The sequence below is a fragment of the Podarcis liolepis genome (assembly GCF_965112155.1).
Source record: "Podarcis liolepis genome assembly, chromosome: 12".
Taxonomy (NCBI): Eukaryota; Metazoa; Chordata; class Lepidosauria; order Squamata; family Lacertidae; genus Podarcis; species Podarcis liolepis.
The window spans coordinates 31052384-31079246 of record NC_139563.1 but is presented as its reverse complement, the minus strand read 5'-3'; the positions used below and the strand labels follow the sequence as shown (position 1 = coordinate 31079246).

The 26863-nt window shown below is 42.2% G+C and overlaps 1 protein-coding gene and 1 long non-coding RNA gene across 15 annotated transcripts in view; one reads left to right on the top strand and one right to left on the bottom strand.

The window, feature by feature from the left end:
* Positions 1-26863, top strand: part of THSD7A (thrombospondin type 1 domain containing 7A) — a 269706-nt gene that overhangs the window by 31711 nt on the left and 211132 nt on the right. For 8 of the 14 annotated variants that reach the window (XM_083467766.1, XM_083467769.1, XM_083467767.1 and 5 more), the window contains one exon: positions 20739-21294. In XM_083467766.1, coding sequence (XP_083323892.1) covers positions 21135-21294 — 160 coding nt within the window. In that variant the 5' untranslated portion in view covers positions 20739-21134. Of the gene's footprint in view, positions 1-14593; positions 14652-15328; positions 15515-20738; positions 21295-26863 lie in introns of those variants that run through there. The other 6 variants (XM_083467763.1, XM_083467774.1, XM_083467772.1 and 3 more) reach the window with 3 other exon arrangements.
* Positions 14005-15231, bottom strand: LOC310690110. The gene is made up of 2 exons (XR_014517913.1): positions 15107-15231; positions 14005-14259 (listed from the first exon to the last, which is right to left on the bottom strand). It is a non-coding gene; the product is annotated as an uncharacterized lncRNA (long non-coding RNA).

Here is a 26863-nt window from a genome sequence, read left to right as displayed (position 1 = left end):
AGAAGCGGGAGACCTTGGCTGGGTGGGGTGCGGGGAATGGACCTGAAAGAATGTGATGGTTTATACATTACATGAAAAGATCCAGCACTGGTGCAAGCTGCTCTGGAATGCTGCATTTGCTTAAGCAAACTGGGATTCCACCTACGGGAACTCTTTCTAAACTCATTCCAGGCAGGCACCGATGCTGGTGAATTTTCTTTTCATTTGCTTTCTGAAGATTCCCCCCTTTCATTCATTTATTGATGCTACTTTCTGCTGTGATATTTTCTCTTCATCCTCATCCTGGCCCACATCCTTTCTTTTTCACCCGTGTCCCATTTCTATTTCATGCTCTGCTTCCTTTATTTGGCTGCTGCTGCTGCTTTTCCCCCAGTCATGCACTTTGGTTGCAAAAAATGTGGTTCTTCACAACCTCACTGGTCTTCATTCTCTCTGTGTCTAGTTCTTACCGAAATATGGATGAATCCTCTTGATGCTGTTCCTGCTGCCCACCCCCCCCCTCTCTGGATCTTTTATAAGATGTATTATTGATTTTCAGTGTATAAACACAATTACAAAGAGTCCCCCCCCCATCCCAACTTGCACATGGGTAGAAATTCAAGGAATAGTTTTTCTTTTAAAAAATAATAATAATAACCAGGCTTTTGTTTCTGTCACCTTTTGTAATGTGCGTTCCTTGGATTATATCTGTCCCTATGACAATTAATATATACCTATCTCTTTCTTCCTTATATTTCCCTATTCATTCGCTTACCATAGTGGGTCATTCTCTTCCCCTGACTTCTGTTTGAAAAACAAATTAACATACATACAAAGACCCTGGCAACCTGTAGATACAAAACTATTTTCATTAATGCTGCATAAAAATAAATGAATAAATAATAAGATACTAGTCATGTTCTTCTCTCATTTTCAGACCCCACTAAAACAATTTTAATCCCAAGTGATTTGGTACTAATTTAATTGGTTTACTTTTGAAGTACTCTTTGAGTATAAAACAGTTTTGTTGTGTGCAAGTAATTGTAATAATTGGCTTGAGGTTGGAAATGCAGCGTTATATTGGTTGGAAGTAAGTATTTTTACAGTGCCCCGTTGTGCTATGAATTTTGCACAAGCAGTCCCTGTGGAGTTCAGTGGGGAGCTTTGCTTTAAAACTCAGGGCAATCTCTTTCTGATACTCATTAGTTTAATTTATGCTTGATACAAATTGGATTCATATTATATTTGAATACAAGAATGGTTTTTTCTTATCTCAAGGCTGTGTTTTGTTAACAAAATGTAACCCATTTATTACAACAACTGATTTAAGTGCATAGGTATAAAAAGTGTTCCTAATTTTGAAATGCCTTATAAGGACGTTTCTTCACTGACACACATGTAAGCCCCCAAGATAAATTAAATATTTACTTGTTTTGGACTCCTGGGCATCGCACTCTACCAAATAGGTGCTCAGTTCGGTTCGTTGTGCTCATGGTGGAGGGCAAATGCAGAGTCTTCTGACTCCCACCCAGCCAAACCAGTGATATCTGGATTATATTGCCTTGGATCCAAAGGGCTTTTTACATTACCCTGAAGGAACTTGCAATAGAGCAGTGAAATGTTTTGACTCTGCACCGCCAACATTGAACACCTAACATCCATGCCATATTTACAACCCGCTTTTGGAACTCCTCTAAAAATGCAGCATGGTAGATTTGTCTTTTTGACACCCCCCCCAAACAAACCTTAAACCAACAGAAGAAAGAGTTTCATAGGATCTAGGCCACAAGCTATGCAAAATACAGAATACTACAGTGCAGGTATTATACATGCTAAAATCTGTATGAGGGTCCATAAACACCGCTCTTCGTATGCTGTAGCCATAGGCCATAACAAAAGGCTCAGACAAATATAAAACACCACAGGTAAAATCAAATATCATTGATCCGGTTTGTCAGTGGAGCAATCAATCACATTAGTTTTTACAAACTCTGCTTTTATTTTGGCAGCTAGAGAGGCAAAATGAGCTACTTTATATGTATCATGCGCTGCTTGCTTTCCACTAAGGGGATGTGACCGATTTTTGGTCGACCAGATATTAAGGAGCCTTAAATTGCAGAACCAGAGCATCAGGGACACAGGAGATTGTGTTAAATTATGACAATTAAATTACAGTGTTATAAAGCCATTCTGAACGAATTGCTCTTTTCTAAGCTTCCAAAGGACATTTTGTCATACTGGTATGGTCAAGAGTAAATATAAATATACCAGAACTTTGACTTGAAGGTGTATTACAAGGTTTACTATTGATTTTGTGAGTTCAGCTGACAGTTACTAACCATGACAGAATACTACAAATTAATTAAGAGGTCTTTTGACAGATGGATTTCAGACAGGCCCCTGCATACAAAACACAATTTTTCATGAAAAGCTATTCTTTAATAAATGAAAAGCAAATAAATGGCTTCAGTGGTTTTTCAGAAGAGAAGAGGAGCTTAGTATCCTATCTCTTTGCTTTTCCTTCTCTGTATTGTTCTAATTTTAGTATATGTGCTGCCGAAGTGAGCACCTATCTCTTTGCTTTTCCACACTTTATGCAGTAAAGTCATACAACTGGGACTGGCAACAAAATGTTGCAGTTTTATCTGTTGTCCAAGATTTCAGTCAAGCATTATATCCAATCAGGACATTCAACTTTACCTGTCAGGTGTTCCAATTTTCTTTTCTGCCGCTACATTCCATGACTACTGAATACACTCAGTCCACATGGAACTCATGTTTGGGTAGAGGTGCATTCTGCGCCCTGAATCTTTTGCTGAAAATCTACCTGCTGCCCCCTGAGCATACCAATACCTCTCTTCTTTCTCTGTGGCTCCATGATGGCTGTGGTCCTGTTGGCACTCAGCCATCTATATTTTCTCTGTCTTGTGAAACCATGTGGTGTTCTGTCCCAAAACTCTCCCTATCATTGTAAGCTGGTCCAAATGCTCCACATGTAATCCAGCTTCTGTCTACCATAGAAAATAACATTTCTCTATGGCTGTGGCTTCTTGTAAAGAAAGTATTAGGATTAAGACAGATGTTGGGCTCTTCACTCACAGTATGGGCCCGGCTTCCTCCCAGTTTTGAAATTTGCATGAGAGACACACCAGTGAATTCAATGATAATCTTGCTCTTCTTCCCATAAAACAGGCAATCTTCCCATCTTTTCTCTCTCTTTTTGGAAGTGATATATGTTTTCCATTTATATATTCATCTTTCACTTTATTTAAAACAAACCTTAAAAATGCTGAAAAATCGCTCTGGAGATTGGAGGGGAATTGGGTTTGTAAAATCATAAGCACAAGCCAGGAAATGCTATCTATTGGCACATCTTCCCCATTCAGGCTCTCTTACTATGCTATACAATATGTGCCTGTAAGAATCATGTGGAACAGGATCTCTATTTAATAGTGTTTCTCTTAGTATCTCCCAATATGTCCAGTGTCTTTTTTTACTTCCCGATTAACTAATGCTTGCAGTCTGTGTCTTGACGCTCATAGGTGAACTAGCATCAAAATATTGATGGAGCTTTTTGCATGTAGACCCTGCGGGGTCTTCAAATTCAGTACATATACACAAGAAAATGTATTGAAATGGGTCTGACTCCACAAAATCTGGTAACTAGTATTATCTGAGTGGTTAACACAGCTGAGTACAGCAGTGAGAGGGATGTCATGTAACATGAGTGCATTAGTGATATCTGGGTTCCTTTCATCCTCCATGTGAACCATGGATGTTGGCTCTCCCTGAGTGCTAAAAGATGTTTTGGAGATATTTGCTTCCATAACTATCCAGGGGACAGTATCATGTGTGCATGTGCTCCAGTCATGTTTGTACTATCTGATGGACATTGTCATGCTTTGCATGTTGTATATATTATCATCAGTTGGAAACACTTTGCTTGTTAGTGTTTTATGTTACTGGGGTGTTTTTTTTTGGGGGGGGGGAGAAGCAGTAAATATGTTCTTCTTCTAATGAAGACATCCATGTGAATTTGCCTTGGTGCACCTTGAATCACCTTAGCTGATTACCGTATTGGCCTGAATGTAAGCCTCATTTTATTTTCCAAATTCCGACTGTGAAAAGTTAAAGTGCGGCTTAAATTTGCGACCTTACAAAAATGGGCTTTTACGATATCACTGCTGAAACATATGGTAAAACGGAACGGGTGTGAGTGCCTGCGCAATTTTAAGGGAGCAGCTTATATTCGGGTATTGTCTCCCCCCCCCCTTGAATTTTAAAGGTGAGGCTTATATTTGGGTGAGGCTTATATTCCTGCCAATACGGTACATTTTAAAAGTATACTGTGGCTTTAGACAAGAATAAATAAAATGCACACCATAAACAGTTTGTGAAAACAAACACACTTCACCCTAAAAACATGTATTTTCAAAAAGGCAGTGGCAAATGTTGACGGCATTTGGAAACAACACGTAGACTTCATTTAAATTAGCACAGTTATTTTCTCTGTAGCTATTGAGAAACAGGTTTTCATGATGATTTATTCTGAAAGCAATGTAGATTCCCAAAATGTGTAGTTGCCATTGTGCTCTGCGGGTGAATTATTGGAGCTTGCAGACAACATGCTATTCCATAGATGATTCCACACAAAACCCCAGCTTCTCTTTTCCCCCCATGATGCATCACAGATGGAGCAAATGGGGCCTTAACTCTCAGGGGTTTTAAAAATTCAATGTCTTGGTTCAGAAAATGTGGCCGCATCATTGCCTCACTACTAGAACCATCTGATTCTGTCTGACATTCTGGATGTAAAGCTTTGCTAGATTAAACTGATAGCTTTGCTTAAAATCTCTTTATGGATTGTTAATCACCAAAGCCAGAGATTATAATGTATTGCAAATATTTACTGGAGAAGAGTTTCCTTTTGTGCAGCTGTGACTGGATAATCTGATCAAGATTTGAAAGGCAATTTCTTGAGCAGAGCTTTGCTGCATCAAAATAAGATTAAAAAAAATAACAGCAAGAATTTGAATAATATTTTCTTCAGCATTTATTTAATATATCCCCTTATCTTGAATCTTGCCAGAATATGGATCCCATGTTTTTGGCAGCTTCTTCTGCATTTCAGAAACCTAAAAGCATTTATTTTGAAGGGATGAGGTGCAATATTATCTGTCTCTGTATGAATGTTCATTGAGGGATTCCCATGGGGCAACATTAGTGTGACAATTTTTAAATGAAGTGAATGAAACCCTCACCTCGAGGTTTCATATTGTAGTTGACAATATTGTCTTTTATTAATGTACAGAACATGCTTTTAAAATACACATACAATTTGATTTGGGATGCATTAACATAAATGCAGCTATTTACATATGCAGCTATCTCCACAACCCTTCTTGTTCTGCTTGTAGTCTTCAGAAAGAGAATAGATTTTATTAGCCTTTTTTTAAAAAAACTTGGCAAGTCAATAAAATTCAAGGAATCTATAATCTGTTTTTAAATTACAGAGGGAATTCATTTTTGGGGAGGGAGGGAATTGTTATGCTTGGCAACTTGAATATATAAGCATCTATTCTCAAGGGAAGGCTCATAAAAAATGAGACGAAAGCTAGAGACTCAGCAGAAGTATTTACTGTGGCAAGGTGATAATTAAAATCTGTCTATGTAGAAAAGGAATCTTCACATAATCTCATGGGATCAATGCATTATAAGTAAAGGAGCAGATCCAGTTGTTATAAGATGTGTACACTACGTTAGGTCTTAGATTTGAAGACATGCAGATATTTAGAATGGATCACTATGGGCCATCAACACCTTTTGTCATGTTAACAACTCTGTCCCAGGTGAGGCACTGGCTTGGAAAGAAAGCTTAGCCTCCATTTTTCCACTGGCCTGCAATCTTCGCTTCAATACTCCAAAGAATAAAAATCCTACCAATTACTAAGTTTTGTTGTTGTTGTTGTTGTTTAGTCGTTTATTCGTGTCCGACTCTTCGTGACCCCATGGACCAGAGCACGCCAGGCACTCCTGTCTTCCACTGCCTCCCACAGTTTGGTCAGACTCATGTTTGTAGCTTCGAGAACACTGTCCAACCATCTCGCCCTCTGTCGTCCCCTTCTTCTTGTGCCCTCAATCTTTCCCAACATCAGGGTCTTTTCCAGGAAGTCTTCTCTTCTCATGAGGTGGCCAAAGTATTGGAGCCTCAGCTTCACGATCTGTCCTTCCAGTGAGCACCTCAGGGCTGATTTCCTTAAGAATGGATAGGTTTGATCTTCTTGCAGTCCATGGGACTCTCAAGAGTCTCCCTAAGTTTTAGGGTTTCTTTTTTTTGGGGGGGGTGCCCTCCGCTGCCCCAGTCTGTAACACCATATAGGTATGAAAGGGTTGTACAAGGGCAGGCATAGGAAAACTCGGCCCTCCAGATGTTTTGGGACTACAACTCCCATCATCCCTAGCCAACAGGACCAGTGGTCAGGGATGATGGGAGTTGTAGTCCCAAAACATCTGGAGGGCCGGATTTGCCTATGCCTGTACAAGGGAGTGTGGGGAGGGTGGCTTCAAACGCTTCTTGGTGCACGCACCAGTAGCATGTAGCTGCTAGAGGGTTGGCAAAGGGTTAATGTGGCCCCTGGTCCAAAAAAGATTAGACTTCTTTGGTACTGTCTACGTTGACTGGTAGTTGCCCTCCAGGATTTCAGGCAGAAGGTCTTTTCTTGCAACTGCAGAAAAGAAGCAGACAGGAGTTCTATAACACAAAGTCCTTTATTAAACGGGTCTATTCGGACTCCACACTGTGCCCTTCCTGTGCTGTTTGCTGAGTCACTTCCTGGTCCCTGATCCCTCAGCCTGTGCTTTCCTTTGTGTCACTCTGGGGTTCTGACTCTGGGGTCTGCTGCCCTAATTCTGCTGCTTAGTTTAATATACATAGATACATTTATGACATTTCACAGGCAGTTTCTTTCAAAGAAAGCAGGGATGTTTCCAATCTACTGATCCTCTGAAGGTGGTCATGTATTAGTTTACCAGTTACAAGTGCCATAAAGTTAGTTTGCCTTTTTAGTAGTCAGCCACAGTTCTTTTAAAAATTTCTTTATAGGTTGTTGGTGGTTTTTTTTTTAAATATTCAATTAATGGTTTTACATGAAACAGAGGAAGAGAAGAGGTATGAAGTTTGCAAGTGAACAATAGTTTTGGATCAAACCTGGTGAGTGTGAAAACGAACAATGGAGGCATGTTTTCATTAGATTAGAAATATTATTCCTTAGAACTCAAGGTGCAAATTATGCTGCGCCATAATGTTTCTTTCAAGCACACAAGATAAAATTTGCATATCTAAATTGGATCAGCCTGAATGGGTTTCCCTGCTGTCTCATCCTCTCAGCTGCAGTCAGGCTGAAAAGGCCTGCAGGTGGATCCAAATAGTGATTTCAAGTCCATTTTCAAGAGTCTTACTCCAATAAATAATTATACTATCTTTGTATTGATTTCGTGGTGTGAACGTCAGCAAAAAATAAATAAAAAATCCCCATATGTCACATCCAAAACTAATTTGAATGATAATTGGAAATTTAAATAGTTTTCACTGATTTTGTTCTTGGGGAAACTATTTCAACTAATACATGCTTTGTTTTTAATATATTTAAAAGTGTTTTGCTGTTCTTAATGTGGTTGCAAAGTATTTGATCCCAAGTAAAAATGTTTTTATGCATTCTCAGGCCATTCCCCTCCAGCAGTAAAGTAGAAGTATGTCAAATGTGGTTTAGTGCTTAGACTAGGATAACAGATCTCGGTTTAAGAGTAGACCACAGGATTTTCGATGTGAACTTATCTGAAGCGTTTGGAGGTTTAAATGGCCCCCACTTAGCAAAGTGTTCTAGACATTATTCGGAAACGTATAAGGCTTTAAATAGTGATGGGATATCAGACCCATATTATCTTGGTTTAGCCACTTTCATTGGTGCACACTAGTGTAGCTTAAGCGCCTGTCCTACTTAAATATTCCAAATGCACCAGGAACTACATGTTACAAAACCCACATGGGGGAAGACAGAAAATGTAACTGTCCATGGTGCTGATACTGGAATGCTCACAAATACTAGACATTTCTATTTCAAATATTGTAACCTACTGTATAAGACTGCCTAGCCCAAATAATAAAGTTTGTGTTATCATAGTTCAAGCAAACTAAAGGCACACAGGGTAAGGCACCAAGAGTTGAAGGGTTCTGTGAAGTGTGTGTATGTTTGTGATAAAAAGTATGAGATTTTGCAGAACCACATTGCACAGAACATACTCAGTGCTTGCATTCCAGCCTGAGAAACTGTTGTCTGGGAGTAGGAACAAATCATTACAGTGATATTTTGGGAGATTATAATATTTAGGCCTACCTTGAAAATCAGCTTGAGTGTATGTACTTGTACTAACAGGCAATTGTTGTTTCAAAGTCTGGTTCAAAAGCTCCAAGGCATGCAGAGGACTCCAGCATTCACAGAAAGCTTCAAATAGTAGGGATCGACCGGGTGGGTCCAGGGAGTAGCTAATGCCTTCCTAAAGAAGGTGACGCCCACCAACACTTAAAGAAGTGCTGGTACTTCCCATCCTAAAAAAAGCCCTTGCTGGATTGTGAGGTATTAGGGATCCAATTTAGCCCACAAAGTCATTACCCCCCAAAAAACCCCCACACATGCCTGCCAGTCAGCTGACATTATTCCGATGAGTGGGTGACATCAGCTGATGAGCCACTTGTGTGTTGCACCCACCAGTTCCCAGGAGGGAACTTGGCACATGGAGCAAAAGGAGCAGGATTTAACCTTTTCCGATGAGTAGAGAGTTTAACCCTCCTCAGTGCTTCTTCGCTGGTTGTTATCGCACCACCAGCACTACACGTCAACTTTTATAAGTAAACAGGATTTCCCACCTCTGTCGTCTGGTTGTGATGTCAGATGATTGACAGGTAGGTGGTCCTTCCAACCTGTAGAAATTGGGTGGAAGGAGATAAACATCTGACCTGCTTGGCCAAAATGGTTTTCCACCCTTGTTACATTGTGATGTAAGAGCGGAAAGATAAGAGGGCATGGCTAGGGATGAAGGAAGAATCCATTTTAAATGTATTTATATGCAGGATTTGGCAGTTTTGAACTGATTGAGCCTTGCTTACATCAGACTATCTATTACATCACACACCTGCTTCTGTCTTAGCTGCTCATGCATTGTTCGTTTGTTTTTAAAAAGACCGACTTAATTATATGCAAAGTTACATGCAAAGATGCATGTAATATACGTGTAATACATATAAAAGAGTCAAGCCCCATGTGGTACTATATTTCTGTAGCATAATTTTGTATGCATTTAAATGCATTGTTGTATGTATCTGTTTTATGTGCTGACTCATTTAGGAAACCTTGAATGTGCATGGATATAATGTGCACACAATATTATATGTACAATAAGGCATATAATATGTGAGAATTGCTCATTTTTTAGCAGAGCCATTAAAAAACACTTCTCATTGAGATAAAAGTGTAGAACAAGAATGGGGAGGGGACCCACATATGCAGAAGCTTGACATAGAGATTTTTAGAAGTTCCCATATCTAGGCATGTCCATAGAAAGCCTTGCTTCTTAGATGGTTTACTGCTAATATTTATTCAGTCAACTGTCTGGTGTCCTGATCCTAGCAACGACCAAGTAAATATCTGTTAAAAAAACCAAATATTTATAAAAAGCCTATCTGAATTTCCTTAATATTATAACAGGTAAGATATGCCTTTCCTGACACAAAATGTTTTCTTCTTTATCTGCCTGAGAGCATTTCACACTCAGATAGAACATGGGTCATCAGGGAAATCAGAACATAAAAACTTAATTGAAGTGAAAATGGCTGTTTTCCTGGAAATCATTGCTTATTTTTGAAAGTTGTATACTTTTATATGTGGAAAAGCAATGTGCATATGTATGAATAGAGAAATCATTTGTTGCAGTGTTCCAGTGCCAGTTATTCTTAGCATGCACTGACTCTGTAAAATTGGAAAAAAGCACAACATGAATTGCTGCATGTTTCAAGAATTAAAATACAATCAACGGGGGGGGGGGAGAGAATGAACTATGTTCAATGAACACAGCCCTATATTTGACCATTGATAAGGCAACCCCCCCCCTAAAACAAGTGTTACAAATATACTGGTTTGTGAGGCAGGAACCACTGAACCCTTCGTATTTATGTTAATTCATGAATTATACAGTTAAGATGATTAAGCATTTGCATTCAGCTTCTCTTCTTTAAAAAATAATTTAGGAATAAGTGGCTAGCAATTGTTGTCACGTAATTAATGGGGTTGTATTCAGCAAAGTCGTCTTGTCAGCACTGTAACTTCTGCCTGTACAACAGGACTACCTCTCCCTCTCCTCTGTGCCCCACAACCCCCAAATCTGCTCTGGAGAGTTGGAGGAAAACAGATTGAGGACAAAAGTATTCAGAGAGAGAGGATAAATTTCTGGAGATTTGTTTCCCATTTTTCACATAATGGTGAGAAGGGGAGGCCACATGAATCTCAGAGGTCATTTTGAAGGGTTGTGTTGAGCTAATGAGATGGAGGGGAGCTTCATTTCTGTCTTATCCTAGTAGTACTTGATGACACAAACCGTAGTGAATGTCTATTGTTATACTGTTGAAAATTACAACAAATCCAATATTACAATAAGTAAATGCGTCCACATATATGTTTAGAGATATTCTCCATTTGCTTTATTGATAGCCTTTTTTGAACATGATTCTCAACCCATACTGGAACCATCTCTTAGGGAGTCTAACTGGTCTACCTGTCTCTTTCCCTCACTCTAGATCAGCCCTCTCTAGCCTGGTATCCCCAGGATGTTTTGGGCTACAACTGCCTCATCCAGCTGTTTTTGCTTCTCTTTAGCTAACCTAAAGAACCATTGCTGTCTATTTTTTTCATCTTATGCCCAGGTGTAATCCATTCTCTTTAGGTGACTAACCCATTATGGGAAACCTTGAGCTTTCTAAGAAGGAATCATCCCTAGTGTTCAAAATAATGGAAGTGCTTGTGTCTGAAGTAGAATATGTGGAAAGTCTGAAGAGGTGAATGTTGGGTGTAGTACAGGAAACCTGTATGTTTGGATTTCCACATTATCCTTTTGCATAAACAGAGTGCAGCAGAAACACACACATCTTATTTCTCACCCCCCCCCCTCCGATATTTATCAGGAAGAGTTGGAGAAAGGGCAGGGGTGGTCCTTCCTATCTGAGTTCCAGAATGAAGTTAGCATTTACCTTGATGGATATGTATCCTTTGATATAAATATGAAGTTTTCGCTAGTATTTTATGCTTTACATTCATACATCAGTGCTGATGACAAATTGTCAACTTGCCCTTTCATATTTATGTCGCTTTCCTTTGCCATTCATTTTCGCAGCTAGATAGTGATGATAGGTTTGTGACCGGCGAATTCTGCGGCTGGTGCTACTCAGCAAATTCAAGCATTACTTGAGCAGCGCAGTGATCATAATGAACATTCATCACCCTTTTACTCGTATCATCTCTGTGTAATGGAGAAAGCTACCTTGCTTCACTGAGTGGCACCACAAAGAATAAATTTACGCTCCCCAGAAAATGTTCAGAAGCAACGGTGACATGTTATGACCAAGGTTATCTTCTGTATCTCAAGGGATGAACTCCCCAAATTGCCAGGGCTCCCGCTACCAATTCATTAGAAAGCTTCTCTGACTATGTGCCAGCAAGAGATGCATAATAGTGCTATATTTAAACCAGTAATGATGTCTGCTGTCATTACAGTGATTTGCAGTAGTACTAATTTGCATCCCTTTTGCCTTCTTAAGGTTCATTTGATCTATCATGGGACAGTATAATGTCCCTGTGCTCTGCTAAGGACGCAAACAACGAGCATTGTTTGGTGGAAAGGCAGGATGCAAACTCAGCAAACAAATGATCGGTATATAATAGTGGCAGTGGGTTGGATCCAGATCCAGTTGGTTCCACTTTGTTTCCATTGATTCTTTTGTCCCATTGTGTTCAATGGCGCATAGGTTCAGGAAACATAGACTGCAATTTTGCATTCACTTACCTGGGAATAAGCCATGTTGCAATCTGAGCAGACATGCATAAGATTGCACTGTTAGTCTGGATGCAACCCAATACAGTATAAAAGAAAATCCTATAATTAGATCATGGATTCCTATCTTCTTTTTAGCCCGAGGACTGCATCCCCTTGTGGGTAACCTTCTTCAGGGCACACACATGCCACTGGTGGGTGTGTCCAGAGGCAAAAGTGGGTGCAGCAATGAATAAAAATTTTACCTTTGTACAGTAGCCTATTTTCTATACACCCCCCCCCCCGTACCCTTCATCCAGGCAAGCAAGAAGGCATCAGAGTTCAGGGACTCCATATTTCCCAGTAATAAACCAGATACTACCTGCTAGCTAACAGGCCAAAACCATATTTGAACCAAAGCAAAGAGGACAACATGACCTCCTTTATAGTGGTACCTTGGACGTCGAACGGAATCCATTCCAGAAGTCCTTTTGACTTCCAAAATGTTTGGAAACCAAGGTGCAGCTTCTGATTGGCTGCAGGAAGCTCCTGCAGCCAATTGGAAGCCACAGCAGACGTTCGGGTTCCAAAGAACGTTTGCAAACCGGAACACTCACTTCTGGGTTTGCGGCGTTCGGGAGACAAAAAGTTCGACTTGCAAGGCATTTGGGATGCAAGGTACAACTGTATAATGTACCTGTTAGAATTTGCAGTTTTCCAGAACTGCCACCTTATGGGAGAACCAAGGTGTCCACTTTGTGCGGACCACACATGAATAGTTAATTTTTTTGTATGAATACTTTATTATCTTTGGCTTGGGCTGATCTCGGCTCAAGGGAATCTGAAGACTGGAAGAAGAAGAAAAATCTACCATCTACTTTTAATTTATTGATCTTGCCAGAGCTCTTGTTATGAATATTCTAATGATGCAGGGCAAATTTATCTTCTTTAGTAAACAATGGGTGGGAAATTAGAACAAAATGCTTCACCTCCTCAAACAATAATCTTCACTTGATACATAAAGTAATGAGCCCATTGAAGGATATGGACTAAACATGGTGAAGAATGACACCTAGAGGCCACATGCACTGCACCTCTTGAAAGATTGGCTTTTGTTATTTTCAGTTTACATCTCTTAGTTTGGGAATTTACAGGAGAATTTACTATGTTCTGAAAACTCACAATAACAATGAACTGTTTTCAGGCTTAAAATACATTAGCAAAGTAGTAGTGTTATTAAAAATTCACCCCCACTTTTTACTTTTCTGCATAATTTGATAACATCTATACAAACTATGTGGCATTAATAGACTAGAATTACTTGGAAATACATAATGCCTGAAATACGAAGGGAGCCATGCTCAGTTTTTTTCACTGGGTGTTCAATTAAGGCTGCCATCCTGGATATACTTGGAAGTAATGGACTCAGTGGGACTTACATTTGAGTAAACATGTTTAGGATAAACATGAATAAATGTGATTCTTGTTAAGTGCGTCACAATCTGATCCTATGCCATATTTGCCTGGAACTAAGGGCTCGTCCTGAATTCTTCTTGCTCCATCTCACAAAAGCATGGATCCATGCAGTTTTCCATTTCTATGATGCTTTTGAGGCATGGGTCTGAGCAGTTTTTGCCTTTGTGCCACTGCACCCTCTCCCCAAAAACTGCTCATTAGAGCTAAATCGGAGCAGACGTCTATCTGAATAAAACCCAATTGGTGTTTGCTCCGATTTGGCAGTAAACAGCAAGTTTTCCTGGGGGCAAGTGGCTGGGCAAGCGGGAATGTGGATGAGCCTCTCTAGCCCCACTGAGTTCAACAGGACTTATTCCAAATAAACACATAGGGTGGTCACCTGAACCATTCAGTGAGAGGGAAATTCCTAGAATGCCTCTGGGCACATAGGAGGAAGGCTGGTGGAAGTGAGGCGATGGTGGAGCTCTGTTCCACTCTCTCTTAAGAAGTGCACCCCCTTTATTTCCAGTCTTCAGCAACTTGAAGTGAGAGCTGTTGCTTGCTTCATTTTGAGCTTGCCTTTTAAAATTCTGCCGGCATAACTGGAAAGGGCTACATTGTAGAGTGCGTAGGTGCAAGCAGTCAAATTCTTTGCAACATGCTTGCAGTGGTGGTGGTGGTGGAGGTGTGGAGGAGAACGTGGAGAGGCCAGGGTCATATTGGGTGGGTTGAGATGGGGGAGCAGAGTGCCTAGAGCAACATGAAAAGGAAGAGAAGAAAATGAGCTGGAGGCAGCCGGGGGGAGAGAAAGTAGAGCAGCCAAGGTGGGGGGCAGTGGTCACAGTGGTGTGCACCTTCCCCCACCCTACCCCAAGGGCACATTGCCAACTGCCCCCTCAGTGCTGGCAGCAGTACTGAGTTGAGATGACATATCAGCATTTGGCTACAGCCGCATGGTGACACCCATCAGGGTAAATTAGATCAGTTAAGGGCAGGGTCCATGAATGACCGCATAGTAGATGTGAGGACATCAGAACACGATGTAGCCAATCAGATATAGCTGTGTCATGATGTCACTGGAGCCATATGAAACAAGTTGAGTGTGTAAGAGAGGGATGGGTGGGGACAATGTAAAGGAAGAGGTGAATATTTTTCGCTGAAAAATGGTTGAAATGGTTGTATTTGTTTAGAACAGCAAACAGTAGCAACCATATTTTATTTATATGTTTATTATTACGTTTCTGCCCTGCCTTTCCTCCAAGAAGCTCAGGGTGGCATATGTAGTTCTCCTTTATTCCATTTTATCTTTACAGTTATGCTGCAAGGTAGGGCAAGGAAATGGTGACTGGCCCAAGGGTCACCCAGTAACCTTCATGACTGAGTCAGGGCTTGAACCCTGGTAGTAGTCTGATACTCTAGCCACTATACCACACTGTCTTCTTGTTTGTTTGTAACCAGCACTGTTGCTTTGGAGCTTTAAGTTGTGTGTTCACTGGATACTTAAATCTTGGCTGTTTTAAGCATAGGACATATGATACCTAGGCATGCAGTGCATCTTAAAACATCTGGAATGAGGATTTACAAATCACCAGAGTACTGTAGGAGCATCCAAAATGGTGGCAGCAATCGTGGCTTCCGGCAACATGTCGAATGTTTCTAAAATATACCTTACTTCAAAGGCAGTTGGCTGTTCAACCACAAGGAGTTGTTGTTATGAAACAAGTCTCCTCACAAAGCAAATTATGGAGATGAGCTGCTGCTCATTGGACAGTGAAGTTAAATGATGTCACAATGGGATGCTGGGGCAGGCCAGCACAAGGTTGCATTCGTAGTCACTCCTAGTATGAAAGAGAACAGGTCTTGATTTACTTTCAAAAATAGGAGTTGTCCTAGCCTGTAATCTTTACATTTTGTGGATGGTTTCTAAAGAAAGAATTTGGCTCGTCAGTCAATCTGGAAGCAACAATGAGACATGGATTTGTACCTATATGACTGAAGAATGATTGTAAGCATTTTATTTTTAATGATGTAAAAAATGGACATTCATTTTTGCAGTCTGCATTCTGATCTTGAGCAGTGGGCTTGTGTGGCTACCAGTTTGAATGCTGCCATGTTCAAATTTCATGGCAATTCATTCAACAACATGATCAGTTCCTTAAGTGAAGGCATCTAATATATATGGAAATGTTAGCTTATTCTGCACCATAGGTTTATAGGTTCAGCTTCAGCTAATGTAAACTTCCATACGGTATGGTTGTCAAAGCATGACTTGTGTGCAACTTTGTTTTATTTGGGATTTTTAAAATGTAAATTTGTTGAAAGCACATTAGATTCAGGAATGGATACAATAATTTTTGTGGCTGGATTAGTCTCAGAAGACAGGTCCCCAATAGCACTTCAGTCTCCCTGAACTTGCAAAAACCAGTAGATACTTGGATCCTTTAAAAACACAGCCAGTTCCTTAGGGTCTTATCAGCCTGCATAAGACTTGAGCCGTCTGTGGAGACAACATCCCTCTATAGTTGCAACAGGAAGAAGAACTCCAGCTACTGAGAGTGGGTCATCCTTTGGGGAAGAACCATATCTCCATGGCAGAACATTGCCTTTGCATGCATGAAGTCCAAGATTCAGTCCCTGGTATCTCTAGGTATGAATGTGCCCAGCAATAAGATGCATTCCCTGCTCATCTAGCTTCTGCCTCATTGGAAATGGTATTCTTCCCTTTTGCAAATCTGTGTGAAAAATGGCTGAGAAGGGGAGGTATATTTCACAGAAACAAAATGTTCATGCAATGTGCATCTCCCATTTCAGCTCAGAACTAACGTAGACAGGTTCTGTTGTGCTATGGGCTATTATGTTGTCCCTATGGGCTACACTTCTTTATTAGGAAGGATCTTTGGGATGCATCTTCTGTTCTAGATACGCATTTTGACCAATAGCACCTCTGTTACGAAAATTGACTTGGTGAGAAGAATGGTTTGTGACATTAGCAGCTACATAACCAGCGGCTGTATTTAAGTGTTGGGTGTCTAATTACTTCTGTTGTTTCAGTGAATGTCATGGGCATTGTGTGGCCTTTGTAAAGGGATTTTCTTCCAGCCTCTTCCCCTGCATCAGATCTGTCTGGCTAGCCAAGCAGCTATGTTGGTGTCATCTTTCAAGTTTGGGAAGTATGCCATGTGTTCCATGGGCGGGACAGGGGGCAGGCTGGTGTGGAGGACTCCCTGGTCCTGAATAGGGTAACTATGCCCCTGAAGGACCAGGTGCGCAGCCTGGGAGTCATTTTGGACTCACAGCTGTCCATGGAGGCGCAGGTCAATTCTGTATTCAAGGCAGCTGTCTACCAACTCCACCTGGTACGCAGGCTGAGACCCTAAATGCCCGCGGACTGTCTCGCCAGAGTGGTGCATGCTCTAGTTATCTCCTGCTTGGACTACTGCAATGCGCTCTACGTGGGGCTACCTTTGAAGGTGACTCGGAAACTACAACTAATCCAGAATGCAGCAGCTAGACTGGTGACTGGGGGCGGCTGCTGAGACCACATAACACCGGTCTTGAAAGACCTACATTGGCTCCCAGTACTTTTCCGAGCACAATTCAAAGTGCTGGTGTTGACCTTTAAAGCCCTAAACAGCCTCGGCCCAGTATACCTGAAGGAGCGTCTCCACCCCCATCGTTCTGCCCGGACGCTGAGGTCCAGCGCCGAGGGCCTTCTGGCGGTTCCCTCATTGCGAGAAGCAAAGCTACAGGGAACCAGGCAGAGGGCCTTCTTGGTAGTGGCGCCTGCCCTGTGGAGCGCCCTCCCATCAGATGTCAAAGCGATAAATAAGTACCGTATTTTTTGCCCTATAGGACGCACTTTTTCCCCTCCAAAAATGAAGGGGAAATGTGTGTGCGTCCTATGGGGCGAATGCAGGCTTTCGCTGAAGCCTGGAGAGCGAGAGGGGTCGGTGCGCACTGACCCCTCTCGCTCTCCAGGCTTCAGGAAGCTCTGTGCAACCCTCGGGAGACCGGCTCCGAGGGTTGCGCAGAGCTGCCTGCAGTCCCGCCCCGCTCCCGATGGCCGTGCAGAGCTGCCTGCAGTCCCGGGATCAGCGCAGCTCTGCGCGGCCATCGGGAGCGGGGCGCGAAGTCCCGCCCAGCTCCGGATGGCCGGGCAGAGCTGCCTGCAGTCCCAGGATCAGCGCAGCTCTGCGCGGCCACCGGGAGCCGGGCACGAAGTCCCGCCCCGCTCCCGGTGGCCGCGCAGAGCTGCCTGCAGTCCCAGGATCAGCGCAGCTCTGCGCGGCCACCGGGAGCCGGGCACGAAGTCCCGCCCCGCTCCCGGTGGCCGCGCAGAGCTGCCTGCAGTCCCAGGATCAGTGCAGCTCTGCGCGGCCACCGGGAGCCGGGCACGAAGTCCCGCCCCGCTCCGGATGGCTGCGCAGAGCTGCCTGGAGTCCCTGGCTCTGCGCAGCTCTGCGCGGCCACTGGGAGCCGGGCGCGAAGTCCTGCCCCGCTCCCGGTGGCCGCGCAGAGCTGCCTGCAGTCCCGGGATCAGCGCACTTCTCCCCATAGCCAGCCCCACAAGCTTGGGGGACAGCGGGGAGGCAGAGCGGGCCTTCCCGCTGTTCCCCGACCTGGTTCTTCCAGCCCCGCACCTGGGGGGGAAATAATTTTTTTTCTTTATTTCCCCCCAAAAAAACTAGGTGCGTCCTATGGGCCGGAGCATCCTATGGGGCGCAAAATACGGTACCTGACATTTAGAAGACATCTTAAGGCAGCCCTGTTCAGGGAAGTTTTTAATCTGTGATATTTTACTGTATTTTTGGTTTCTATGGAAGCCGCCCAGAGTGTGCATGCACACGAAAGCTCATACCAAGAACTAACTTAGTTGGTCTTTAAGGTGCTACTGGAAGGAATTTTTTTATTTTATTTTGACTATGGCAGACCAACACGGCTACCTATCTGTAACTACTTGTTAAAGTAAGAGATGCAGAACCTACTAGGAGATACAGAGCCCATGGACTGAAAATGCTTTGGATTAATGCCATGAAAAGTATGTTACTCACAGAGATTATTAACAGAAGTGTCAATCCGTGTGTTGCTTCAAATAACCAAATTTTGTTTTAATTCTGCCTCGTCACCCTTCGTCTCATGCAACCTTGTGAACCCTAGTTACTTGTTCCTACTTCAGCGTTCCCTGCTGAGATACATTTTCCCTCTTACATTCAAAAGCTCTGATTCAAAGTAGAGAAAAGCAAAATTTATAGTTGCCACAAGCCTCAGCTTCACGTATTCGTGAGTTCAGGTATTCACGTATTTATCAAAGAAACTGGGCTGCATACAAATTTGATTTGTCAAGTCAAATGGCAGTTTTTACCTAAGATAAAATGCTTTCAAAGGAAAAGACACCCCTTTTAAAATTTTGCAGGTTTTATTAATTCAGGTACAAATGTTGATACGCAGGCACGCATAAATGCACCCACACAGGTTTTGCAACCAGTTACTGGATTATAAATGCTTTGTTGGTGGTGGTGGGTGCTTAGCTTCTTGGCTGTGAAATGAACACGAGACATATAAGTGAGACTACCAAGTGCGCCCCATTTTTTATTATATACCTTACCTGGTGCTGTGAGCCCTAGCCCTCTGTCAGAAATGGATGCTATAAATTTGTTAGGCTCACAGCTTTCTATGTATCCCTTATCAACCCATAATCTCCTGATTGTTGCCACTTTTTCAACAGCTGAGGAACGGTAATCCACACTTGCTTATCTCTCTTAATCACAGCCTCACACAGCGCCAGGGCTTCCTGAGCCTTTAATTCCCTCTTAGAGGCGAAACAGAGTGGAAAGTAAACAAAGACAAATTTGCAACCTTCAACATTGCTAATTTGCTCTGATGTCAGAATATTTAAATGGATGAGGACCTGGGAATTATTTGATCAAGGCTGCTTTTCAAACCCAATGCCTGTGGAAGAGGCTGAGCATGGGAAGGATTCTGGCAAATGACAGAGTTCCCCAGAGAGGCTTGGTTAAGGCTTTCTCTTTCAACTGCAGTAGCGTCATCATTTAAAACTCCCTGGTTGCTCTGCTGCTAGAATGCTTTTTTGTTTTTGTCTTTACAATATCTCTTCTCAGAACACTACTTCTAGGCCTTTGCATTTCTGGATGTATGCAGGAACATAAGCCAGCATTGTCTTTTGTTCTAGCTCATTGGGGTGAATTTAAAACAATGCTCTCTCGGTACCCGATCAAATCAAACACAGGAGTAGACCTACTGAAATCAGTGCATTTATGTTAGTCATCATGATTCACTTAAGTGCATAGATTTCAGTAGGCCTACTCTGAGTATGACTTTACAGCAAGCAAAGTGTTAAGACACTTTTTGTCCTATTCCCCCCTACCCCAGCGTGGTACAGCCTACTAGCACATTCATGCTTACAAACACACTTTGAGGTAATTGCAACTCAGAATTACTTTTCATAAAAAGAAATTACTGTCATAAAAACATTTTGATAACTGAAAATTTTAGAATGGCTGCTTTTCTTAGATGCACAGTTAAAGGATTAATGAAATTCATTCTGATTTTTAATGAGATGCTTTATTCCTTTAATTCCTTCCTTGCACCCAGATATAAGTGGAATGGGTATGTAACTTGAGATAGAAAAACACCACCGGACAGTATAATATTGCAGCTGTATGACCCTTCTTACATGAATATTAAGGGACAATTTAATCAGTTGCATGTCTAAGTATCCCCACCAGTCTTTACCGTGCATTCAGTTTGTGCATCAGCATCCTGATTGTCGATAAGTATGCTTAATTCACCACATTTGCTGTTCCCAAAGTCATGATTCTCTTCAACAACATTTTGCATCATCCATCCTGTCAGCCCTTCTACTAAGTGGGAATTGCATGCTGGCAACTTGCTTTAAAGGAGCAGGAAAATAATTGGTGCTGAGCAGTTGCTACCTGCTTGTCTCAAACATGCTCCGGAATGATTTTTTTGTTTTTTGTTTAATGATAATATTTTTATTGGATAGTCTTGAATATAGATATTCTTCCGATAGACGTGCAAAAAGCAACAACAGTATCTTGCAGTTGGTTGCATGCATGTGATTACAGCATTCGGTTATTTGCTATTTGTGTTCCTTCCCCCTCTTGCCTTCTCCCTCCCTCCCTTGATCTTCTCTTCTCTTCCCTCCCCTCCACTGTTTCACTCTCTTTCTCTCTCCCCTCTCCCTCCAGCTGGTGTAAATGACTGCTGCTGCCTCCCAGACCAAGATAACCTGCTCAGTCAGCTGGAGCCCCCTGTGGACAGCTGTCTCTCTCTCAGCTGATGGAAACTGCTACTACCCACTGAATGGGGAAGAGTGAAGTAACATCCACAGTACCAGCAGCAGCCGCTGCCATCGTAGCAGCAGCAGCAGCCGAAACAGCAGCAGCAGCAGCAAGCAAGAGCTCTATTGTTCCTTGGTGTTAAACAGTCCCCCCCCCTTTTCAACTGGCATGCAGAATAGCTGGAAAGCCATTTCCCTTCTGCCCTCCCTGTGAAGACATTCTGAAAGGGGGGGAAGAAATTACTCACGCAAGGGTTACCCATTGTGCGGCAGATTTTGACACTGAATCAGGCTTCTGGAAGGCATGGGGCTGAGAGAGAAGAGTGCAGCTTTAATCGGTGGTCCAGGGGCTTCATCTCTTTCAAGCAAGTGCATTGGAGTTCTCGTGTTTCTCCTGTTTGGAATCCGGGGAGCTAAGGCGCAAAGTGAATTTGAAACTTCATCCGTGTATTTGTGGAAGACTGGTAAGTGGAGGAGAGGGGTATATTGCTGCATTGCCTTTGGCTGAATGTTGCACCGGTGGTTATCGATGCTCTTGTCGAATGTGTTTCCCACCCCCCACCCCGGATTGTTTTATTTGGAGAGTATCAGTTTGCACACATTTAATGACAGATGGCTGTCCAGGCTGTTCCATGGTGATTTAACCTCACTGTTGTTTTCTAATCGCTCTGTGCCCTGTGCTAACAGAGTCTACATTAAGTGATTAGGAAGGGAGAGCAAAAAACGATAACAATAATAGTAACGGTGGGTCCCCATAGTGCCCCAAGAATGTTAAAAAAAATGCACAAAGAAAAGGTGAAAGAACCTGCATGCCTTTCTGTCTACCCTATTGTGAAATGCGTTTAGATTCATCACACGGGAGGAGCAGGGTTGTTAAATCCAGGTTTGTTGTATGTCATAAAGGGCATGTGAACGCTAATGATGGATTAGGTGAAATAACCCGTGGCTTGCCAGATCTCATAACCAAAGAGCCCATGGCAAATAGGCTATATAGGTTCAAGATCACTGTAGACAGATGAATTTCCTTGAGTGTGGCACTAAGGAATAATGTGTCTGATTTCAAAGACTCTGCAGTCACGACTGTGTCTCTTTATCAACTTTTCAACAGAAATAAATGTTTTTATAGGTGAATCTGCTGCATTGATCTCTAGCCCTTTAGTGGTAGGTTACTGGCATTGCTGTGTTTCTTAAAACAGTCCTATAACCTACTTCTTGCTTCAAAGACACTCCCAAGCTTTCTGAGAGCAGATCTTAAAATTTAAAACACCTTCTGACTAGCAGTCAGCTCTCTAGTAATGTGAGGAACTACTAGTAGTGTGAGGAATACATCATCCGGTATTGTTATTTCAGAAGATTTAGCAACCCAAAAGTCTTATTGTGGTTGGAATCCTATTCCTCCTTACCTGGGAGTAAGCTCCATTGAACTCAATGGGACTTACTTCTGAGTAGACCATGTATATAGGCTTATGCAGTTAGGGAGAGGGTGAGGGACAGTTTCAGGGATTGGGTCTTTTTGCTGGTTGAACACTCTTGGCTGTTTTCCAAAGAGACAGATCAATTTACAATTACACCGATATCCTGCATTTTTAAAGACTGCATCTATCCACCAGCTCAAGGATGAGATTAAAGGGGAATTCAATTCAACTAGAAGGCAGGCTTTCCCCATAATACTAGAAGGAGACATTTGAAAGGGGAGGAAAGCCCTCCACCTCCACTTCTTTGCCCTGATTCTGAAAGATCAATGACAAGGGTACAAACCTAATGGTAACCCTGTGCTATTTCCTTTAATTGAACTGTTGGGAAATTTAGGAGACTGTGTGTCACCCAATTAAAGCTATGGGTCAGTGTAATATTATTATTTTTTAAGCCATAACCCTAGGCATGCAGCTCTGGGGTTACTTGCTTAATAAACGTGCGTGTTCTAACAGGGTAGTGATTCTTTGCCAAAACTAATTCAGAAGCATTCTATAGAAAATGCAGCCGATAAAATGCAGCAGCCTATAGAAAATAACTGATCCACCCTACAATTTACTGCATAACTCCTTTAATTTAATGGCTGGTACTTAATGCTAAAGATCTATGCCTATATATAGAATGAAGGCAATAATTATATTTAAAATCTCAGTGCTGAGACTTTGTAGGGGCAGAGGGCAGCCCAATGCAATTTGTATTCTGTATATGTATCAATATTCTAATGCTGCCTCATTTACACAGCAGGGAATAATTTTGGGCTAGAAAAGGATTAGCATTCAGAACATGGCTATAAATTACGTTTGTTCGGTGCCACTTTTTGATTTACATGTTATAAATGCTTGTCTCCCCACCCCCACCCCAAATAGTGGTCCTCCATATACCTTCTCTTTTGCACTTTTTCTGGTTTCTAAATAACTCAGTCTGTATTGTCTTCTGCATTGAACTGTTGGGGCAGGTGGAAAGGAAGCTCCGAAGTTGACATCCAGAGCTTGTTTTCTGGAGGAAAATAAATTCTGCCCTGGCTGATAGCTATCCGTACCCTGTGCTGAACTGTGTGCTCACACTTTACTCATTTGCCCCTTTCAACTAATTTTGTAACAAGGACATATAATGCTTTTATGCAGTTTCCAGAGGCGTTCCATGACTCCTCCAGTTGCATGACCTCCAGGCGATAATCCTTGCTGAGAAACTATCCTTTGTGGTGCAGGTGCTTTTCAACATTTGAGAGCCACGTGTGCTTCAGAACTCAGCAACCATCCTCTATCCATCCAGCCAAGCACACATCAATAAAATATATCAGTGCAACCAGGCAGGGGTGGCCATACTTGGTTGTGGGCCCTTGTGCAAAATATGTTCTGGACCCCTCTTCTCCTGGTTTACTTTGATCACAGATCAGCATCCAATGGCATGCCATCTGATCAGAGATAAAGCATAATTATACAGAGAAGAAGTGTAGGGCAGCTCCTGTGGTGAAATGGGTCAGTGCGTCTGGCTGCTAACTAGAAGTCTGGTGGTTTGAGCCCATCCAGGGATGGTTGTGGGCAGGAGGAGGTTGGATTAGAAGAGGCTTAGGGTGCCTTCCAACTCTGTGGCTCTAGGAAGCACATATCTTGACAAAAATCACAATGCATTTATAGATGATAGATGCATCTTTATATGTAATATTAATGGACAGTTGGCACAGAGTGTTCCTGCCAGAAGCAAAAAAACAAAAACTAAAGGGAGTTATTGTAGAACTGCTGCACATGAGAAAATTATCATGGAGATTTCTGAGGTTGTGCATCACACCCCCTCCACAGCCTATATGGCTGACATTGCTAGCAGACTTCCAAAACATTGTACAAATTTTGCCCAAAATACAATCCTTTGCAAAAAGGATCAGCGAGGGACATAGGAAATGAGTTAAAATACTCTGTATTCTTATGAAAAGATGTCAACTTGAGGTCGAGGGAAGTCACAATGGTGAATTTTTTATTTCATTTTTGAATAAATGTAATAATAATAATAAATACTCTGTATTCTTGATAATGTTTTATATTCTGGAAGATGTAAGATGGCTATTCATGTTCCTCATTGGGTGAAGGACATCTTCTAGTGTAGGGCAAAGGTCAGATGCCTTGGTTGACTCCCCCCCCCCCATATTGGTCTTCTGTATTAATACCCCCATGGGATATATTGTTTCCTTCTGTGCCCAAAAGTTGCTAGAGCAATAATCTGCTACGAATGTCTACATTAATATTTGGGTGTTTTTAAAAAGTCATTATACCAACGTGGAAAATATATAAAATTACAGTTTATGCAAGCTAGTGTATAATATAGAATGCTTTGTTATAAAGAGCAGGAAAGCAACGTTAAGTACATGTGGTGTTTGTTATGCAGCCATAGCAAATATACCCATACTTGTACGTGTCAAGAGTCGCTGCTCTGTGTGTCTGGGCCACTTTTACTTTCTAATAAAAATGTTAATCTTTGTAGTATTGAGAAGGGGTGTACTGGAGGAGGGGGAAAACATTTTGATTGCCCTAAACAAAGGCCATGACTCAGCAACTCAAAAGAATGTACAAGAAACCTTCTACACACACTGGGAGTTTCACTGATTTAATCTACCAGCAAGGGAATGGTTTGTGTGGCCAAAAAGAAATGCTGAAATAGGCATGGAAATTTTTGCTTTGATTTGCATCCAAATCCAAATGTGCATTTCATGAATTAATAGCCAGTGAAAGCTGGTGAAGTTGTTGAGGAACTGATAGCTCACCTTGTGGGATAAGAGACTTTCAAACTGTTACTTTTTGGAGTCAGTGGTGGAGAAAGGGCCTGGTTCAGTGCTGTAAAAACATGAAGTTGATGGCTCACTAGCCTCCTTTGGGACAGACTGCTGATCTAATATACGGTGGCTAGCCAGGTGGAACTAAGCTTCCTTAGTTCAGACAGCCTAAGCCTGCTTTTGAGTAAACCACAAACCCATCTTTGAAGCTCAGGTTCCTCGCAGAGTTGGTCCAGTGCTAGCTTTCAAGATGGTTGTCACTGCCTTTCCTTTCCTCTCCAGTTTTGAGGAGAGGAAACCGGGACTGCACTAGACCTTCTGTGCTGCTATACGGGGCATCCTGGGAAAAGTGAATAGTGGGGAGGCTCAAGGTGGGGAGGTCTCTATTCAGGTGGCTTTAACTCACAATGCAGCCAAACATAAAGAAGTTTAATTTGGGCTTAAACCACACTGAGACCAAATTACGGTAAGTTATTTGAGGTTGAGCCCATTGAGCTTTGGGGAGTGAGGAAAGCTTGCAGTGCATACAATCTTATAGTTTAAAGAAAAGGCAAGTCAAGGAGGACATGATAGAAGTTTATAGAATTAAGCATGGCATGGAGAAAGTGGATAGATAAAAGTTTTTCTCTCTCTCTTTCATAGCACTAGAACTCATGGGCATCCAACAACAGTGATTATTGGAAGATTCGGGACAGAGAAAAGAAATTCATTGTATAAGCTATGGCAGTCGCTCCCATGGGAGGCAGTGATGGTCACCTACTTAAATGGCTTTAAAAGAGGCCTAAACAAATTCATGGGGGATAATGCCATCATTGGCTATTAGCCATGATGGTTGGAGGCAGTGATGCTTCTGAATATCACTTGCTGGAAACTGCAGGAGGCTGAGAGGGCTCTTGTGTTTGGACCATGTTTGCGGGTTTCCCACAGGCAATCTGGTTGAGCAGGATGCTGGATTAGGTGGGCCATTGGCCTGATCCAGCAGGCTCTTTTTATGTTCTCATAATTTCAGAGCCTTTGCCCCTTCTGTGTGGGAGGTTGGCAGGATATGCATGTTCAGATATTGCAAAGATATAGCAGAGTTGGGTATTTCCTTCTCCACTTGCAAATGGAATCTTCAGGTCAGGTTAAATGGTGTTCTGAGGTCATCCGTAATCCTAGAAGTAGGCTATCGGCATCGATTCACCCCGTATTGGATTTACCTGAAAAATCTGTTTGGAGCCAGTGACCGAATACAATTAGGGAGATCTTGAGAACAAACGTTAAAAGATTGCAGACATAAACTCACATAATTTCTTCAAGCTCCGAGGGGTGTTCTGGACTATATGTATGATTCTGGGTGCAATAAGCAAGGAGCCAGATGCCAGGAGTCTGAATTCCAAAATTGAATTGCAATAAAATTTGTAGAAACAAGTCCCTTGGGATTGTTGGTAATTACAGAACTAGCATTTGTATCAGCTGTTCCCTAAGCAACAAAGAGAGGAAGCTAGGGAGGATGTCAGGCAAGCTGGGGGCTTTGGGTGTAAATAAGTGAAGGAGAGGGTTTGGCTGCAGGAACAGAGGGCAGCCAGAACAAAGAACAACTGAATTGTGCGTTTGGCACTGGGAACATTTTTTTTAGGGGGGGGGGGGACACAGGGTCCGGTTGTGAGTTTCCTGAAAGCAGATGCCATGACTACCACTTGCAGACTTGGTATGTGGACTCTCAGCTAGATTTTTATTAAAGGCTTTATTCCAGAATTCAGTACAGTGCCCAAGCACAAATCAGGTTACACAGTTCAGAAGTCGCAGCAGAGCCC